We start from the raw sequence: 20,991 nt of genomic DNA, 5'->3' as shown, positions 1-20,991 counted from the left end.
TGTATCTGCCAGGATTTAGACTCCAGTGTTACAGCAGGTGAATCTGGTGAGGTATCCAGAGCACAGCCTTGTCCAGTTTTCTTGGATGAGTTTCAGTTGGTACAGCTCGAGGATGTTGACAAGGTGCTTGGACAGGTTCGTGCAACCACTTCTGTATTAGATCCTTGCCCTTTTTGGCTTATAAAAACTGGCAGTGAAGGAACAGCTGGCTGGGCCAGGAAGGTGTTTAATGCCTCCTTGTGAGAGGAAGTGATCTCAGACCGCCTCAAAGAGGTGAATAAACCCTCCCTAGACCCAGAAAATCTTAATAGTTTTAGGCCAATGGCAAAAGTTCCTTTCCTGTGTAAGGTTCTTGAGTGGGTGGTTGCCAACCAGCTCCAGACACTCTTGGATGATATTGATTATGTAGATCCATTTCAGCCAAGGTTCAGCTAGGTTTTGGCATGGAAACAGCCTTGGTCACCCTGTATGATGACCTAGAACAGGAGAGAGACAGGGGGAGTATGACCTTGTTGATTCTACTTGATCTCTCGGTGGCTTTTGATACCATCAACCATGGTATTCTCCTGGGACAATTTTCTGAGTTGAGAGTGGGAGGCACTGCATTGCAGTGGTTTCACTCCTACTTGGATGGTTAGCTCCAGAAGGTGGTACTTGGGGGAAATTGCTTGGCCCCATGGATTCTCCAATATGAGAATCAGTATCGGTTTTGTCCCCCATGTTGTTCATCATCTACATAAACAGTTGAGTGTAATCATCTGGAATTTGAGTGTCCTGTCATCAGTATGCTGATGACATGCAGTTCTATTTCTCCTTTTCATCTCCTTCAGGTGAGGCTGTGGATGTGCTAAATTGGTGCCTGGCTATAACAATGGACTGGATGAGGGCAAACAAACTGAAGCTCAATCTGTACAAGATTGAGATGCTTTTAGTAGGTGGTGCTCTTGACCAGATGGAAGGTGCTCATCCTGTTCTAGATGGGGTTGCATTCCCCCTGAAGGAGCAGGTTCGTAGCTTGGCCCTCCTGGAGCCATCTGTCACTTGAGATTCAAGTAGCCTCACTGGCCTGGAGTGCTTTCTACCAGCTTCAGTTAACGGCCCAGCTACATGCCTGTCTGGACAGAGATAACCTGGCTTCAGTTGTCCATGCTCTGGTAACCTCCAAGTTAGATGGGGCTGCCTTTGAAGAACAGTTCAGAAGCTGCAACTTGTGCAAAATGTGGTGGCCAGACTGATAACAGACGGTCAAAACATATAACACCAATTCTGGTCTGCTTGCACGGGCTGCCTATATGTTTCTGAGTTTGATTCAAGGTGCTGGTTCTGATCTACACCGCTCAGGACCACAATACCTGATGGAATGCCTCTCCCAGCATGAACCAACCCGTACACTACACTCTGTTCCCAGACAAGTCTAGCCTTTTTGAGCTTCCTGGACCTAAATTTGGGCACTCCTGATAATCATTTAGACTCTGATATGAAATCAGCTGATAATGTGGGACTGGATAATAGACTGCTCCACTCTTGACCAAGGAAAAGCCTATGGTAACAATGACCCCAGAAATAATAGCAATTTCAAACCTACAATCGTATACCAGAATAGCTAAATCTGACACTGGAAATTCATCTGAGCTATGTATGCCACAGACTGCCATAACGGATGACTGGGAAGTGGAACTAGAGATGGAGGCACTGATGGGGACAAGGGAGTTGACCCCAATAAGGCCACTCCCTGCAATGGAAAGGAAGAACTACAACTCCTGTGTTATGTGTGAAATATCTTCAATAGACCCAGAAAGGATGCTGGATGAGATCCAGACCCGGAGGCGTCAGACTTCTACTGAGAAACTTATAGAAGGATTACAAAATTCAACAAGTATTCAGCTTAGTACAGAGCCAGATGCTGCTGCAGAAGCAGACTGCCAGGCACCTCCAATACTCCAAGTCAGTGCCTCCAGCCCTGAAGCGATGACTGGACACCATTTAAAATCAGGTGTGATATATCCCCAAGTTGATTCCCCATTGGGAGAGAATTGGATGGACTCACCTGTCCCCTCAATTGGATTGGCCACAGAGTTAACAACGGAGCTGAGTGAAGAAAAAAAGGGTGCCCAGGAGCTGGAAAGTACCACTCCTGAGTCCCAGTGACATGCAAACAACTAGCATATAAATAAAATTGGCCTTACAACATCGAACATAAACGGCTGGGCTGGAATCCTGCAGGACCCTGAATCAAAAGACTATCTTTCTTCCAAGGATATTGTACTGCTACAAGAAACATGGGTCCAGGGGAATTTGCTGTTTAACGGTTTTCAATCATATTCTATTGGAGCAGTCCCTGGGGAGGGACATGGAAGATGTAAAGGAGGTTTAGGAATCTTAATTGCTACATCTTTGTGCGTAAGCACAAGGATGCTGCCATCCTATAAACAACGTGCAATGGCTGTCCTTGCTCAATTTGCTCGATGGGATCCGTTGATAATAAATGTTTATCTTCCCCCTCAAAAGAAGAAATTACAGACTGGGGAAATTGGGGCAGAATTTGGAACATACGTAGCAGATCTGCTCCAATCCTATCCCAATACATATGTGGTTTTGGGAGGGGACTTTAATGCCAGGATGGGTCCAAGATATCACGCCCTATATTTCCAGCAAAAAGCTTATCCCCTACACCTAGTATAAATGTTGTTGTTCAGTCGTTCAGTCGTGTCCGACTCTTCGTGACCCCATGGACCATAGCACGCCAGGCTTTCCTGTCCTGCGCTCTCTCCCGGAGTGTGCTCAAGTTCATATTCATTGCATCGGTGATGCTATCTAGCCATCTCATCCTCTGCTGTCCCCTTCTCCTTTTGCCTTCAGTCTTTCCCAGCATCAGGGTCTTTTCCAGGGAGTTTTCTCTTCGCATTAGGTGGCCAAAATATTTGAGCTTCAGCTTCAGTATCTGTCCTTTCAAGGAGCACTCAGGGTTGATTTCCTTTAGTATGGACTGATTTGACCTCCTTGCAGTCCAGGGGACTCGTAAGAGTCTTCTCCAGCACCACAGTTCGAAAGCATCAATTCTTCGGCGCTCAGCCTTCCTTATAGTCCAGCTCTCACAGCCATACATTACTACTGGGAAAACCATAGCTTTGATTAGACGGACCTTTGTCGGCAAGGTGATGTCTCTGCTTCTTACTATGCTGTCTAGGTTGGCCATAGCTTTCCTCCCAAGGAGCAAGCGTCTTTTAATTTCATGGCTACAGTCGCCGTCTGCGGTGATCTTGGAGCCCAAGAAAGTAAAATCTGTCACTGCTTCCATTTCTTCCCCTTCTATATGCCAGGAAGTAATGGGGCCAGATGCCATGATCTTAGTTTTTTTTACTGTTGAGTTTCAAACCAGCTTTTGCACTCTCCTCTTTCACCCTCAACAAGAGGCTCTTGAGATCCTCTTCGCTTTCTGCCATTAGGGTGGTATCGTCTGCATATCGGAGGTTGTTGATAATTCTCCCAGCAATCTTAATTCCGACCTCTGATTCATCCAACCCGGCATTTCTCATGATGTACTCTGCATATAATTTAAATAAGCAGGGTGACAATATGCAGCCTTGTTGTACTCCTTTCCCAATTTTGAACCAATCTGTTGTTCCATGTCTGGTTCTTACTGTTGCTTCTTGACCCTCATACAGGTTTCTCAGGAGACAGGTAAGGTGGTCTGGTACTCCCATCACTTTAAGAATTTGCCACAGTTTGTTGTGATCCACACAATCAAAAGCTTTAGCGTAGTCAATGAAGCAGAAATAGACGTTTTTCTGGAATTCTCTTGCTTTCTCCATGATCTAGCGAATGTTGGCGATTTGATCTCTAGTTCCTCTGCCTCTTCGAAACCCAGCTTGTACTTCCGGTAGTTCTCGGTTCGCATACTGCTGAAGCCTAGCTTGTAGGATTTTGAGCATCACCTTGCTGGCATGTGAAAGGAGCGCAATTGTGTGGTAGTTTGAACACTCTTTGGCGTTGCCCTTCTTTGGAATTGGAATGTAAACTGACCTTTTCCAGTCTTGCGGCCATTGTTGAGTGTTCCAAATGTGTTGGCATATTGAATGTAGCACTTTAACAGCATCATCTTTTAGGATTTTAAATAGCTCAGCTGGAATACTGTCATCTCCACTGGCTTTGTTGTTAGTAATGCTTCCTAAGGCCCACTTGACTTCACTTTCTAGGATGTCCGGCTCAAGTTCAGTGACCGCACTATCATGGCTATCAGGGACATTCAGATCTTTCCTGTATAGTTCTTCTGTTTTATTATTAATTAATGTATTATTATTAATTAAATGTATTAATCACCCATCTGACTGGTCACCCAGCCACTCTGGGCGATGTACAACCCACCATAAAACAATTTAAAACAATAAAATTTTACCATAATTTTTTTTTTTAAATACCCTAACCCATCCCAAATGCCTGCCTGAACAACCACGTTTTTAATGCACGACGGAAGCACATTAAAGAGGGGGCATGACGGAGTTCCCTAGGGAGGGAGTTCCACAGAGTGGGGGCCACCACAGAGAAGGCCCTCTCCCTCGTCCCCACCAATCTAGCTGTCCTGGCTGATGGGACAGAGAGAAGGCCATCTGAGGCTGATCTTGTTAAGCGGCAAGTCTGGTGTTGCTGGAGGCGCTCCTTAAGATAGGCTGGGCCGGAACCATATAGGGTTTTAAAGGTCAAAACCAACACCTTGAATTTGGTCCGGAAAACAACTGGTAACCAGTGCAACTCCTTCAGCACTGGAGTGATGTGATCTCGCCGGCGGCTGCCTTTAATCAGGCGAGCCGCCGCGTTCTGTACCAGCTGCAGCTTCCGAACCGTCTTCAAGGGTAACCCCATGTAGAGCGCATTACAGTAGTCTAAACGAGAGGAGACCAGGGCATGTACTACTGATGGGAGCAGATGGTCGGGAAGGAAGGGGCGCAGCCGCCGTATCAGATGGAGTTGATACAGTGCTGTCCGGCTCACAGCTGACACCTGAGCCTCCATGGACAGCTGGGAGTCCAAAATGACCCCCAGGCTGCGGACCTGGTCTTTCAAGGGTAACCGTACCCCATTCAACACCAGGTCAACATCCCCCAGCCTCCTCTTGTCTCCCACCAAAAGTACCTCGGTCTTGTCAGGGTTGAGCTTCAGCTTATTCCTCCCCATCCAGCCACTCACCGTCTCCAGACATTTGGACAGGGATTCTACGGCCAACCTTGGTGAAGATTTGAATGAGAGGAAGAGCTGCGTGTCATCCGCATATTGATGACACTGCACCCCAAACCTCCTGATGATAGCCCCCAGTGGCTTCACATAGATTTTAAATAGCATCGGGGAGAGGATGGAACCCTGTGGCACCCCACAAGTAAGTGGCCACGGGTCCGAAACCTCCTCTCCCAGTGCTATCCTCTGGTACCTGCCGGAGAGGAAGGACCGGAACAACCGCAATACAGTGTCTCCAATGCCCAACCCCTCCAGGCGGTCCAGGAGGATACCGTGGTCAATGGTATCAAAATCCGCTGAGAGGTCGAGGAGAACAAGGAAGGAGCATTCACCCCTATCCAGAGCCCTCTGTGTATTCTTTCCACCTCTTCTTAATTTCATCTGCTTCTGTTAGGTCCCTGCCTTCTTTGTCCTTTATCATGCCCGTCTTTGCACAAAACGTTCCCTTGAGATCTCCGATTATCTTGAAGAGATCTGTAGTCTTTCCCATTCTGTTGTTTTCCTCGATTTCTTTGCATTGTTCATTTAAGAAGGCCTTCTTGTCTCTCCTTGCTATTCTCTGGAACTCTGCATTCAGTTGGATATATCTTCCCCTTTCTCCCTTGCTTTTCGCTTCCCTTCTTTCCTCAGCTACTTGTAAAGCCTCATCAGACAGCCACCTGGCTTTCTTGCATTTCTTTTTCTTTGGGATGCATTGAGTTGCTGCCTCCTGAACATTGTTACGGACCTCCGTCCATAGTTCCTCAGGCACTCTGTCTATCAGGTCTAATCCCTGAAATCTATTCCTCACCTCCACTGTGTATTCATAAGGGATATGATTTAGGTCATACCTGAATGGTTTAGTGGTTTTCCCTACATTCTTCAATTTAAGCCGAAATGTTGCAACAAGAAGCTCATGATCTGAGCCACAGTCAGCTCCAGGTCTTGTTTTGACTGACTGTATAGAGCTTCTCCATCTTTGGCTGCAAAGGACATAATCAATCTGATTTCGATATTGACCATCTGGTGATGTCCATGTGTAGAGTCGTCTCTTGTGCTGTTGGAAAAGAGTGTTTGCTATGATCAGCGTGTTCTCTTGGCAAAACTCTATTAGCCTTTGTCCTGCTTCATTTTGTACACCAAGGCCGTGCCTGCCTGTTATCCCGGTGATTTCTTGACTTCCTACTTTAGCATTCCAATCCCCTATGATGAAGAGGACATCTTTTTTTGGTGTTAGTTCTAGAAGGTGTTGTAGGTCTTCATAGAACCGATCAACCTCAGCTTCTTCGGCCTCAGTGGTTGGGGCATAGACTTGAATTACTGTGATGTTGAATGGTTTGCCTTGGATTCGTACTGAGATCATTCTATCATTTTTAAGATTGTAGCCCAGTACTGCTTTTCCCACCCTTTTGTTGACTATGAGTGCTACTCCATTTCGTCTAAGGGATTCTTGCCCACAATAGTAGATATGATGGTCACCTGAATTAAATTTGCCCATGCCTGTCCATTTTAGTTCACTGATTCCCAAGATGTCGATGTTCAATCTTGCCATCTCATGTTTGACCACCTCCAACTTACCTTGATTCATTGATCTGACATTCCAGGTTCCTAAACAAAATTGTTCTTTACAGCATCGGATTTTCTTTTCACCACCAGACACATCCACAGCTGAGTGTCCTTTCGGCTTTGGCCCAGCCGCTTCACTCTTTCTGGCGCTACTTGGAAATACCCTCTGCTCTTCCCCAGTAGTATATTGGACACCTTCCGACCTGAGGGGCTCATCTTCCGGTGTCATCTCGTTTAGCCTTGTGTTACGTTCCATGGGGTTTTCTTGGCAAGAATACTGGAGTGGGTTGCCATTTCCTTCTCCAGTGGACCACATTTTGTCAGAGCTCTCTGCCATGACCTGTCCGTCTTGGGTGGCCCTGCACGGCATAGCTTATGGCTTCACTGAGTTACGCAAGCCCCTTCGCCACAACAAGGCAGTGATCCATGAAGGGGAGCAGTGATCCATGAAGGGGCCCTCCATTTATTCGACAATCTAAAGATATAAAATCTAACTATTCTGGGCTCTTACTACATCAATTGATTACAAGGCTCAACCTGCACACTCTCAACAGTGCATTTGGGAAAGACCACCCGGCGGAATTTACCTATCTGGCAGGAACCCGAATGAGTCAAATAGACTATCTTATTATATCAACAAACTTGATTCCCTTTTTGAAGGACATGGAGATCATCCCAAAACTTCACAGTGATCATCTCCCAGTCTTACTGACTTGGAAAGCCCCGCACCCCTATCTACAAAGTGCCAAACGCTATATGTCTATGATACTCCCTGAGGGGGAAGCTTACTGTCATGTCAAATGGACCCCAAGGATGGACATGGAATTATGGGCCATACTTGCATCAGACAACATGCAAAACATTAGGACATCTCTAATACTTAACACCCAAACAATGAGCCCGGTGGAATTATATCAGGAGTTAGCTCGAGAATTGAAACAAGCCTTCACTTGGAGAGCAAGGGTTCCTCTACAACGGCAGCATCCACCCTCGAAGCCCTGGTTCGATGTGTTCAAGCAAAAAAAGCCTTACAGAAGGCCTATCAAAAGTATAAATTTAGTTCTGATCTGAAGGCGGCTCAAGATCTTCTTGAACAGAAAAAATCCTACAAACAGCTACTGATACAAAAGAAAAAAGGGCTTGGAAGGAGAACTCTGTGAAACTGATTCAAGCAGCCAAATCTAAGGATCCGACCATGTTCTGGCGGTTGATAAAGATCTCGCCAATTTGTGGACCAACATTGCCAGACTGTTATATTCATCCAAAGGCTTGGGAGAAGCATTTCTATCAATTATACAAGGATTCCGATGCTGCCCACGTGGCCTGGAATATTGCGCTTGAAGATGCTCTGTCTTGGCCTCTGGTCTTGGCCTCAGAAATTTATGATCTACCTGCCCAGATGAAAATGGGCAAAGTACTGGGCTGATCTGATCCCTCCAGAGGTGGTCAAAACCAACTTAGAATGGTGGGCCCCGGCTCTAGCGTCGCTTTTCTCCTACATTGACATGACTGGGCAGATACCAGAAGATTGGGGCTCTGCCATTATTGTTCCTATATTCAAGAAGGGAAAGAGAGATGACCCCGCAAATTACAGGCCCATCAGTTTATTAAGTATTATTGGTAAATTATATGCCAGGCACTTATATAGGAAGCTAAAAGACTGGCTGGAACAGGATATGATATTGGCGGAGGAGCAGGCAGGCTTCAGGGAGGGTCGCTCTACCATAGATCAATGCCTGGTTCTACAGCATCTCATCGAGAAATACATCTCAAACAAGGTCACCTCGCTCTATGTAGCCTTTATAGACCTTAAGGCAGCTTTCAACTCTATCTCAAGGGCCAAACTATGAAAGAAATTAGAGGCCTCTAACATTGATAGACGCCTACTCTTGCTCATTCAGACTCTATATAGGCACACCTCCCTTAAGATCAGATGTAGTGCTCGTGGCCACCTTACAAAGGCTGTTCCAACACAAAAAGGGGTCAAGCAAGGCTGCATTCTCGTCCACTTTTGTTTAATTTTTATGACAATTCAATGGTAGACCAGCTAAACCATACCGATTTTCATCCCCCCAAAATTGTGGGGAGGCATATAACTACTTTACTATACACAGATGATGTAGCTATTGTCTCAAAGACTCTCAAGGACTCCAACTGGGCTTACAAGAGCATTGCGGAAGTTGACGGAATACTGCGAGGAAGAAGGTCTGATGATCAATTATCAAAAAACAAAAATCATGACTTTTGCAAAAAGGCCAAAAATTAGATCATGGATGATAAACCAGCACAAGATTGAGCAGGTCTCCCAATTCAAATATTTAGGGGTAGTCTTTCAAGCAAACGGTTCCAGGAAGCCACGGCAAATATGTGGTGTTAAACACACAGAGAAGCTCGTCAGCAATAGCACAATTTATGAGAACGAAAGGCGACCACTAAATCCCTTTAGCCCTCCAATTATACCAAGCAAAAGTACTAGCACAATTATTGTACGGCTCCCAATTGGGGCCTTTCCTGAATACCCAAATATTAGAATGTGTACAATCAGAATTTTTGAGGGCAATATTGGGTGTTCCTAGGGATGTCTCCAAAGCAAAGATAAAATTAGAGACTGGCCAGATCAAACTTGAAGCTAGGGTTTGGGTGACTATTTTGTACCAGCTTAGACTGTCATATTTTCCTACTGGCCTTGCCCCACTAATTTTGCAAGATGGTTTTAAATCCACCTGGATTCAGTCAGTTGAACAGAAAATAGCTTTCTTGGGTCTTCCCTTGCGGACTTTATTAAATATGGGCTTTGAACAGGCAATGGAGATTATCAAGCAGCGCATTGCAGATATTGAGAGACAGAGTGACCTCAGTAGTGCCCCAGAATTCTATCTTAGGGAGGACTACAGATACATCATAATAGCTGCACCCTATCTTGAACAACTGGAACTGCATAAACATAGAAGGGCATTTACCTTGGCCCGCCTAAATGGACTCCCCTCGGCAATTTTGTAGGGATGGTACAAAAAGATCCCCTAGTCAGACCGCCTTTGCCCCTGTGGCATGGAACAGATAGAAACTACAGAGCATATTTTGTTGTGGTGCATATTTTATAGAAATATTTGTGCTGCACTCATCTCCCCACTGATGAATCTCTTTCCGGGTTGTACAGGACAACAACATACCTACATATTGTTGTCTGACACTAATTCAACACTTACATATAGTGTTGCCAAATTTTTTGCGGCCGCGATAGGTGTTCGAAGAAGGATGCTGAGGGAGCTCGGACTTACCTAGCTGGATGAAAGACAAAGTCTGGAGAGTAATGCCATTCACCCAATATGGCTGATATGCATTACATTAGTACTACACTGTGTTGAAGTGTCTGTTAATTTGATTGGGGATATATGGCAGATAATTTTAATGTAGTTCCTTTTTTGGGCTGATCTTTGACCATAATAAAGTTTTATCTATCTACACTCTGTATCCAAGGCCCACCTGCAGGTTTCTCCTCAAAGGGAGGCTCAGAGGGCAGCAACAAGGGAAAGGGCCTTCTTGGTGGTGGCCCCCCATTTTTGGAATAATCCCCCTGACAAGGCCTACCTGGTACCAACATTACCATCCTTTGGGCACCAGGTTAAAACTGCCCTCTTCTGTCAGGCATTTGGCAGCATATAATGAGTTTTTTTTTATCAGGTCCTGGATTGTCTCTGGCTGATTGTTTAAATTGTTTTAGATATATGTTGTTGTATGTGCTATATGTTTTATGTCCTTATATGATGTTTTTTATACTGTATATAATGTATTTTAATTTTTTTTAATTTTTGTGAACTGCCCAGAGAGCTTCAGCTATGAGGCAGTATAGAAATATAATAAATGAAATGAATTTATTCTATTGTTGTAAATGCTCATATCATCCAAGGAGCCTAAAAAATCAACTTGGCATGTTATAGCTATATTACAGCCTTTTATTGAAGCACTTGCCTCATAGCCACAGGTATCAAGGAATTGCATGCAGGTGAAGGAGTGGTCTTGGCAGAGAACGGATGGAGTGCTCCGTTCCTCCTCTGCAGCCAGCACAGAAATCAAGCAGGTTACGAGAGGAGGGAAACACCCTCCTCTGTGCTCTGCATAGAAATGTGGTTGCTACTGGAAGACAAGAGCTCCCCATCTCTCCTCTGCCAGTTCCAGGCTAGTAAAAAAAAAAAAAGGCAGGCTAGTCACTTTTGTTGGCTTATTGATAAGGCTGTTATGTCAGGATCTGAACAAGTCCAATAGTGCCAACAGTTGGGTTGTGAAGTCCCAGTACTTGGCAAGAGATGACAACTTTTTTTCTCTTGCACGCATTGTCTTGGAACCAAAATACCTGATCCTCTGAGCCACTATCTTAGCACAAATGATTAATAGATGGGTTTTTAAGGTAAGGTTTCATATCTCCCAGATGGTAGGGGAGTTCCCAGATTATGGGTTTTCCCGTCATGGGTTCAAAGCAGGTGTTGCACTGGCTAGCCCTGCCCATGATCATCACCCACATGTTTGGTGAGCATGAAATCCCCTCTCACATGGAGCCATTTAGTGTGATTATGCTGGTATACGCATAGGGCCGCTTCTCACCTTCACCAGACATGTGGCTAGCGGCTGTCATCACTAGGCACAGCAGAGGGCAAGGCTGATGGATGTGACCCTGCTCCCCTTCTCAACACATGTGCTCTGGTGTGATTAAGGCACACCAATTTTCTACAATCTGTGATATCAATATAAAGCACTTGGTCATGAGGAAGTCATGCTCTCTCAGCTGCAGTCTCCATCTGTAAACTTTGAATTATAGTAATCTACTCACAGTGATATATGAATGTACAAGAAAGACTTCAAAATACTTTTCACTTGAAAGTGCTATATGTATTATTGTAATAGAGAATTAATTCGATTCAAGTATAGTGTGCCTGTTTAAACTAGCCGATTGGAAGCAACCGTCCAATGCAAACATTTGTTGTTCAGTTGTTAAGTCGTGTCCGACGCTTCGTGACCCCATGGACCATAGCACGCCAGGCCTTCCTGTCTTCCGCTCTCTCCCGGAGCATGCTCAAGAATACATGTTATGAGACTGGGAGAGGGGATGACTTTTCCTCCTGGTGGACCCCTTATTTACAAAGATTCCCCAGAAAAGGAATTACTGATAGGCTACCACCAGTCAGGATGAACCTCCTGACATGCCCCAGTGTGTTCAGCTGGGAAGTTTCTGAGCCCTGTTGCCAAGAGTCCCTCCCTTCAGCCCAGCCTAGGAAAAAATAAGGTGCTTTGGATTTTCTTTCCCCAAACCCAGAAAAACACAATTTAACAAAGCCTTGTAAAAATACTGAGAACACAAGAGGTAGCCTTGCAGTCCTTCACATAGGGAAGAGTTTAGTGAGAGTTCCCCTTTGAAACAACACAGCTAAATATCCAAAAAAGTGGACGGGGGTGGGGGGAGAGAAAAAAACAAGGGAAGGCAATGATCATGAATACACACACCTGGACACATGCACAAAGTTACAAATAAAATAGTCTAATTATTCTAGTTACAGATTACCTATTTGAGTAAAGTCTTGGGTTCCAGAGCATATGCAGAGTTCATTGCAGAGAGAATGGTCTGAGAGAGAGTATCTTGGCCTCCAACTGGCATATAGAAGTTTCCAGAAGGAGTGAGAGAACTCTTACTTTGAGTAAAAGCCAGCACTGTAGTGGAGACTGTTTTGTCCAGTCACATCATAGCCCCCATTTCCGATGTCAGTGATCTAGCCAGCAAATCAGAAAATTACCTAGTGGGTGGACCCACCTTCCTAATGATGGTAAACTTACATCTCAGTATCCCAACTGGTTTGAGATAGCCCATATAAAAATGAGCTTAAAATTTGGGATGCATTTGGAAGAGGAAAAAAGTGAGATAAATATATTCAGATGCCCGGGCAGGGTGCCACCTTACCAGATGCTCTAAGGGACGCTGTTGAGCTATATCAGAAGTAAGGGTTTGTCACATATCTCCCCACCCCGCTAGGTTCAAGCTTTGGCAGAGTATGTTCTACAGGGCACCTGGTCAAAACTGGACAAGACAGGTTCACACACACCTAATGCTAGTAAAGGTACAGTATGTAAAATGGGTAATAATCAGTACAGTACACCCAGATAGAAAAAGAAAGGTTTTGTGCTTAAAACAAAAACATGTACTCATATTTTTGCATTTGGGAAATAGAGGAGTCCCAGTTCTGTACAAGCCACATAATATAGACAAAAATAATAAGATATGAAACCAACTATAGCAAACCCTTGGAGGGAGCAATCCAATGGCTGCTAGTCAGTGGCTAGACGGCCATAAGGTACGTCAGTTTCTGGGAACCGACCTTCCCTCCCTTCTGCGCTGCCTCGTAGGCAGCACGGAATGGCCTCATGCTCCACACTCATAAGAGCAGCACGGAGTGGTGTAAAAGGGGCATTCCCGGGGGGGGGGGCGGAAATGCCGGTACAACACATCCTATGTGTTGTCTGGCCGCCACTGCCCCCATTCCAACTTCCTGTGGCTAGACAGCCGGTTTTGGCTGTCTAGCCACAAATGCAGGGCGGCTGAAGTACGGAGGGGATGATCCCCTATGTGCTTCTCCTGCCCTGCATTGGATAGGCGGCCGCCTATCCCCATAGGATTGCACCCTATGGCACAGTTCTTTTTTTCATTGCTATGGCAGAAGCTGGCTTCAAGTGAGTTACATCTGACTCTTCCACCTGGCCTCTGGAAATGCAAAATGCAATGGCTGATGAAAATAGAAGGGTCTATGAACCAGTTAGTGGGCTGGCTGCAAACAGTAGTTCCAACAAACAGCACAGAACTAGAAACTTGAATCCCTACGTGGAAAAGGTCCATGCAAGCAGGATATTAGCCTGGCTTTGGATGGCAGAATATCCTCACACTAACCCTTTGAGTGGAGTTCTATGGTGAAACTTACCCATCAATAAAAAAAATGGCAAAAAGCAGAATGAGTAACTATCCCTGATTAACTTCTTGTGCCCTGAAGATGTTGCATACCGTAGCATTTGGCTGGGACCAAGTTCCAGAGCAAAATATAGCGGTGTAGGATTTTTTAACATGCAATTTCTTGTGAAAGAATTATGGTCCAGATTCTCCCTTAGGGTCCAAGAAGAAGGCCTCTCAGTCCATTTGAACCAGGTTCTAATCCGTACACAATCGTGAAGCTCAGTGACTGACCTTGGACTAATTAATTACTATGTCATCCTAACTCACCTCACAAGGTTGTTTTGAGGATAAAATGGGGAAAGCACTATGAACGCTGTTCTGAAGTAGTTTTGGTCCACCTAAAAATGTGGAGCAGCCTGGGATTGTTGTTCTACCTGCATTACAGATCTCATATTTATTTAAGCTTCAGGCTTGGGCATGGGACAGAAACGGCCTTGGTCGCCTTGGTAGATGATATGAGGAGGGCTCTGGATAGGGGTGAATGCTCCTTCCTTGTTCTCCTCGACCTCTCAGCAGCTTTTGATACCATTGACCACGGTATCCTCCTGGACCGCCTGGAGGGTTGGGCATTGGAGACACCGTATTACGGTGGTTCCGGTCCTTCCTCTCCGGCAGGTACCAGCGGGTAGCTCTGGGAGAGGAGGTTTTGGACCCGTGGCCACTTACTTGTGGGGTGCCACAGGGTTCCATCCTCTCCCCGATGCTATTTAACATCTATGTGAAGCCGCTGGGGGCTATCATCAGGAGGTTTGGGGTGCGGTGTCATCAATATGCGGATGACACGCAGCTCTACCTCTCATTCAAATGTTCACCAAGGTTGGCTGTAGAATCCCTGTCCAAATGTCTGGAGACAATGAGTGGCTGGATGGGGAGGAATAAGCTGAAGCTGAACCCTGACAAGACCGAGGTACTTTTGGTGGGAGACAAGAGGAGGCTGGAGGATGTTGACCTGGTGTTGAATGGGGTACGGCTACCCTTGAAAGACCAGGTCCGCAGCCTGGGGGTCATTTTGGACTCCCAGCTGTCCATGGAGGCTCAGGTGTCAGCTGTGAGCCGGACAGCGCTGTATCAACTCCATCTGATACGGCGGCTGCGCCCCTTCCTTCCCGACCATCTGCTCCCATCAGTAGTACATGCCCTGGTCTCCTCTCATTTAGACTACTGTAATGCGCTCTACGTGGGGTTACCCTTGAAGACGGTTCGGAAACTGCAGCCGGTACAGAACGCGGCGGCTCGCCTGATTAAAGGCAGCCGCCGGCGAGATCACATTACTCCAGTGCTGAAGGAGTTGCACTGGTTACCAGTTGTTTTATGGGCCAAATTCAAGGTGTTGGTTTTGACCTTTAAAACCCTATATGGTTCCGGCCCAGCCTATCTTAAGGAGCACCTCCAGCAGCACCAGACAGGCCGCTTAACAAGATCAGCCTCGGATGGCCTTCTCTCTGTCCCATCAGCCAGGACAGCTAGACTGGTGGGGACGAGGGAGAGGGCCTTTTCTGTGGTGGCCCCCACTCTGTGGAACTCCCTCCCTAGGGAACTCCGTCATGCCCCCTCTTTAATGAGCTTCCGTCGTGCATTAAAAACGTGGTTGTTCAGGCAGGCATTTGGGGTGGGTTAGGGTATTTTAGAAAATGTTTTTATTGTAGAACTTTATTGTTTTAAACTGTTTTATTGTATGTTGTACATCGCCCAGAATGGCTGGGTGACCAGCCAGATGGGCGATTAATACATTTAATAATAATAATAATAATAATAATAATAATAATAATATTTACTGATAGCATTTATATCCTAGTCCTTCAGTAAAGAAACCCCCTCAAGGGTGGCTAATATTAAAACTGATTTAACAATAATACGTATTGATTTAACATATATATAAAGGCAGAGAAGGAAGGTGCAGTATATTTACTTTATTGGAACAGAGGAAATTATTCTGTATATTGAGCAAGGAACTTAAACACTGTCTTTTTCCTGCTTCTCAGAATCCCCTCCTTGGTATTCTAAAACAAGCCACAAGCCTGTGTGACCTTGATCTGCCCCATCCTTTGATTTAAATGATCCTAAATCTGCCATAGGAGGATGTTGTTGTTGTTTACTTTTTTTTTTTTTTTAAGAACAAGAGGAAGTAAGTGAAATCTTGAACAGAGAAGGGTGGGAGGCTGCTTAACCCTTTCCCCTTGGGCTGCTTTTCCATTGAAAATCTTTTCCTTCCTGGAGGTTGATTTTAAGCCTAAACATAGCAAAGGTAAAGCACTGGGCATATCCTACTCAGCCCACCCTTCCTCAGCTTCTGTTTGCAACCTTCCACTGTTTTTTGTTACATATTTTTTTTTAAATGGGAAAAGGTTACCTGCAAATGTAATTTTTTTTTGGCCTAATGTATCTTGCAAACCTAACTCTCCTGGAGCAACTGATTAATATGAATATCTAAAACTCTTAAGAACTTACTGTAAAGTTGCATCCTGGATAATTCTTAGCAATCTTACCTTTGGTTCTTATTTTATATATGTTACACATTCTCATCTGCATTTACTTTCACACTGAGTCACTTATTTTCAGTGTTTATTTAGAGGGTGTAAAATTAGCACTGGCGCTATTGCGAACGATCTTAGATCGTGGTTCTTATTAATTATGTACTCCATTGTTGTGTTTGGACCAACTGAATCCTATGGCCAGAGTATTATCATCATCATCATGATCATCATGCATCTTGCTCCCCTCTTCAGGAAATGTAATGCTTCCAACAGCAGCTTACAAAGTTCAATAAGACCCTGCCCTCAGGCTTAAAATCTAAAACACACCGCACAAAAGGAAAAAGGGATTGGGAGGGAGGAGGAAAGAAACTCCGGCACAAGATCTTAGCTACAAACTTATTATGAAAGCGACACGACAAGATCTGTGAGAAAGCCTCCTAGGTGAAAACATAGAGGACAGCATAGCGTGAGAATAGATTGCAATCCATCTCATAATGACAAGTAGGTATGATGCGTTGGTATTATCTCGGGCCCACAGCATTCAGTAGAAGGCAGGGCAGCATGTAAATGTCCAACAGATCGTCGATTCTGTAAGCTTTGACAGACCCAGTCACCATGTGAACAAAAAGGTTCAGAACTCAGAGAAGTTTGACACCCCCGCCCCTCCAACTCAATGGCATTCTCACTGCGCCCACCCACTAGTATTTCGGTACTGTGCATATTTTTCGCAATTTAAGTCAGGCACCTTGAACTCTCGATGCAGAACTAGCAGAGCGAACATATGCTACATTTTTGAGTGAACGATTTACTATCCCAGCTGAGATGTGCAACTGGAAGCCTGCTCGCTGCCGCGTATGCATCGCCTTAACTGGCTCAAGGAGTCCTTCTTTGGCCCATGTAAAATAAACTGATCACTAATTACATCTCAGGATTCTATCTATTTTACGCCTTGAACGGTTTCCCACTATCCTTTCAGAGTCCTATTTTAGGTAGAGTCCCAATTCTACATAGCATCGGCTTGAAAGAATCTAGGGGCATTCCACTTTGCATTTGGCTTCTTTCACTTCCATGGCGGTAGCCAGTCATTTGGCCACGACTGGTGGATGATTTTCTAATGTAGAGAATGCCAGTCAAATATTACAGGCTCCTTCCAGGGTCCTCCGGTTTTTGCTAGCTAGCTTCTGTCACTTTCTCCTGCGCCCATGCCGGTAATACATATTCTTATCTAGTTGGTGGAGAAACTTAAACACGCACACTCCGACGCTTGCAGACAGGGAGTTGTCCCTACAGAGCGTCACCCTTCCCAGCCGCGCTTTGTTCCAGGTGGCCGCTTCGCAGGCAGCGTAATGGAAGAAACCTGGAGCCGCGCAGTAAAGGGCCTGACTAACTTTATGGGCTTCCTGAGCCCCAGAGAAGACGGCGGCCCGCAGGCAGCGGCAGCAGCAGAAGCGGCCAATGCGGAGACTTGTGAGTGTGCGAAGGGGAGATCAGGAGGCGCCCCGACGCGGAATGGACGGCGGGCGCAGCCCAGGCGGGCCGAGCCTCCTCTCTATTACTGGCCCCCCAGCAGCCGACGCCGCGAATGCGGCGGCTCCATTCCCCCGCGGCTGCGTCAGAAGGGACGCAGAAGGCGGGAAAGAGCTGCGCTGGAGCAGGCAGGGCGCAGATGGGTCGTTTTCTGTCCTGGGGCGTCGAGCCCTGCTTGATGAAAATGCGCTCAGTTTTGTCAGGTGCTTAGAGAGTTGAGGGCCGCAGTCCTGTACCCATTAAACTGGGAGTAAACCCCATTAAACTCAGTGGGATTTTCTTCTGAGTAGACATGTATAGGATTGAATTTAAGAGATTGAATTCCCGGCTGGGGCATGCTGGGAATTGTAGGACTTCTTTTTCTCTAAACATGCATAGGATTGCGCCCTAAATAGCTTATGACAGACAGAAATAGTTGCCTCCCCTGATCCTAATGTAAATAAATGCCAGGTTTTGGGGTGCAGGGGGGGAGAGATACTGAACAAATGGTAGCCCATTCCTCGCTTTTCGAAATGTCCTTCCTCCATACATTATAGAGACCAGGAGTCAAATCCAGAGTATCTTTTCAGTGTCAGGGCTCAGTCCAGTCTCAGTAATAATGAGAAAATGTATGCATATTCTGCCTGAGTTTCCCCCGCCCCCCTGGACACCGGCTCTGGGCAGCTCACAAAAATTAAATCTTTACAATAACCCTATAATGTAGATCAGGAGGTATTGCAAGTGTTTGGTGGGGGTTATGCTGAGAGATAGTGGCTTATTATTCATACAACACCATCAGCATATACTGGTGCCTAATGGGGGTAATGTAGGCAAAAATAGGTCCCAGCTTCTAAAACAATGTACAGTCTAAAACACTTTTCACAACTGCCCTCTATACCAGCTTTGTATATAAGCAATAGTCTCGTAGCCAGGCAAGTAAGCAGGCTGATGGAGGAGGAATGGAGTGTCCCATCCCTCCTCTGCACCCAGCATAAAAATGCAGCAGGTAGCTGCACACGGGGCAGAGTTCTCCGTCCCTCCTCAGCCAGCCCCTAGTAGGCTTGTCTTTTTTATTTTTTTATGGGCTAACTAGTAGCTTATTTACAATGCTGCTCTACGTGTTCAATGACTGAACACATGAGCAATTATCATAAATGCCTGCAACACATTAGTTGAGCACTGCTAGTCCCATGCCCGATATCAATATGCTTGCCACCTCTGCCTCCATGACCTCTGCATCTTTGACAGAAGGTCTGAATGGGGAGCCTATACTGCTGTCCGAGCATAGGCTCTTCCACACAATTGGAAACTCTGACTGCATGGAAGGTCCCAATTGTGCAGGTCCTGATAGCTGAACATGCATAGATTGCCCCCCTTAGCAATACTCAGTTTAATGCATCAACGTCAGAGTGGATCTTGGAGGCACATGGATATTGGGGGGGGCAGGGGCAGTTGGCAGCTTGGCAGTCATGCTGCTCCTTCAGCAGTTCTTCTGAATAGCCGTATAGGCAATGGGAAAAACAAGAGAGGGAAAGAAGGGAGAAACAAGGGTAGGGAGCAATGCATGTGGGAAAATGCACTTATATGTACGTAAAGCTTGGTTACTGTTTGGAACGTGGCTTAACCATATTATAGCCATAGCCTGCCCCCACATATATGGAATCCAGGAGCAAGAGTTCAAGAATATAACCAGGCAGACTTAGATGGTGAAGAGGGGATGCATCCGTATGCTGCCAATAATTATATTCATGTTCGCCTTTACCCTTTTCACGTGATCTGAAACAATGAACAATGAAGATGTGGAAAGGCCTGCTGCTCCTACTTCCAGCCTCCACATAGTCATTGGCTCTGTGTGCACTCACTGAGCCTGTACATGTGCACGATTTTAGATACTGCAAAAAGCAGAGTCCCTGATCATGCAGAGAGAGCATAGTCACATATTTTATTTATTTATTAAATTTATTAATCGCCCATCTGGCTGGTCACCCAGCCACTCTGGGCAATGTACAATAATAAAAACAGTTTAAAACAATAAAATTTGACATTAAAAACATATTCTAAAATTACCCTAACCCACCCCAAATGCCTGCCTGAACAGCCACATTTTTAATTCGCGGCGGAAGCTCATTAAAGAGGGGGCATGGCGGAGTTCCCTAGGGAGGGAGTTCCACAGAGTGGGGGCCACCACAGAGAAGGCCCTCTCCCTCGTCCTCACCAGTCTAGCTGTCCTGGCTGATGGGACGGAGAGAAGGCCATCCAAGGCTGATCTTGTTAAGCAGCCTGTCTGGTGTTGCTGGAGGCACTCCTTAAGATAGGCTGGGCCGGAACCATATAGGGTTTTAACGGTCAAAACCAACACCTTGAATTTGGCCCTTGTCAGGGTTCAGCTTCTTGTCTTATTCCTGGTCTTGTCAGGGTTCAGCTTCAGCTTATTCCTGCCCATCCAGCCGCTCACCGTCTCCAGACATTTGGACAGGAATTCTACGGCCAACCTTGGTGAAGATTTGAATGAGAGGTAGAGCTGCGTGTCATCCGCATATTGATGACACCGCACCCCAAACCTCCTGATGATAGCCCCCAGCGGCTTCACATAGATGTTAAATAGCATCGGGGAGAGGATGGAACTCTGTGGCACCCCACAAGTGAGTGGCCACGGGTCCGAAACCTCCTGTCCCAGTGCTACCCTCTGGTACCTGCCAGAGAGGAAGGACCGGAACCACCGTAATACGGTGTCTCCAATGCCCAACCCTCCAGGCGGTCCAGGAGGATACCGTGGTCAACGATATCAAAAGCCGCTGAGAGGTTGAGGAGAACAAGGAAGGAGCATTCGCCCCTATCCAGAGCCCTCCTCATATCATCCACCAAGGCGACCAAGGCCGTTTCTGTCCCATGCCCAGGCCTGAAGCCCGACTGAAATGGATCTAGGTAATCGGCTTCTTCCAAGTGTGCATTCAACTGCATTGCCACCACCCACTCAATCACCTTGCCCAAAAATGGCAGATTTGAGACTGGGCGAAAGTTGTTCAGAACTTGGGGATCCAAGGAGGGCTTTTTTTAAAAAAAGCGGTCTTATCACTGCCTCCTTAAGGGTTGATGGCATCACTCTCTCCTGAAGGGAGGCATTTACCACCACCCTGATCCCCTCACCCAGCCTCTCTCTGCAGCTCATAATGAGCCAAGATGGGCAAGGATCAGGTGGTCGGCCTTACAGATGAAAGCACCTTGTCCACTTCATCAGATGGAAGAAGC

The 20,991-nt window shown here is 46.0% G+C and overlaps 1 protein-coding gene across 4 annotated transcripts in view; it reads left to right on the top strand.

Moving 5' to 3' along the window:
* The first annotated feature begins 16,139 nt into the window (after positions 1-16,139).
* Positions 16,140-20,991, top strand: part of ANKDD1B (ankyrin repeat and death domain containing 1B) — a 52,353-nt gene continuing 47,501 nt past the window's right edge. For 2 of the 4 annotated variants that reach the window (XM_084833458.1, XM_084833455.1), the window contains exon 1: positions 16,140-17,703. In XM_084833458.1, the coding sequence (XP_084689584.1) occupies positions 17,583-17,703 (121 nt within the window). In that variant the 5' untranslated portion in view covers positions 16,140-17,582. Of the gene's footprint in view, positions 17,704-17,820; positions 17,967-20,991 lie in introns of those variants that run through there. The other 2 variants (XM_084833456.1, XM_084833459.1) reach the window with 2 other exon arrangements.

Source organism: Heloderma suspectum, chromosome 2, assembly GCF_057233095.1.
Source record: "Heloderma suspectum isolate Gila_16-S chromosome 2, 16-S_ref, whole genome shotgun sequence".
Taxonomy (NCBI): domain Eukaryota; kingdom Metazoa; phylum Chordata; class Lepidosauria; order Squamata; family Helodermatidae; genus Heloderma; species Heloderma suspectum.
This window is presented reverse-complemented; position numbering and strand designations above follow the sequence as displayed.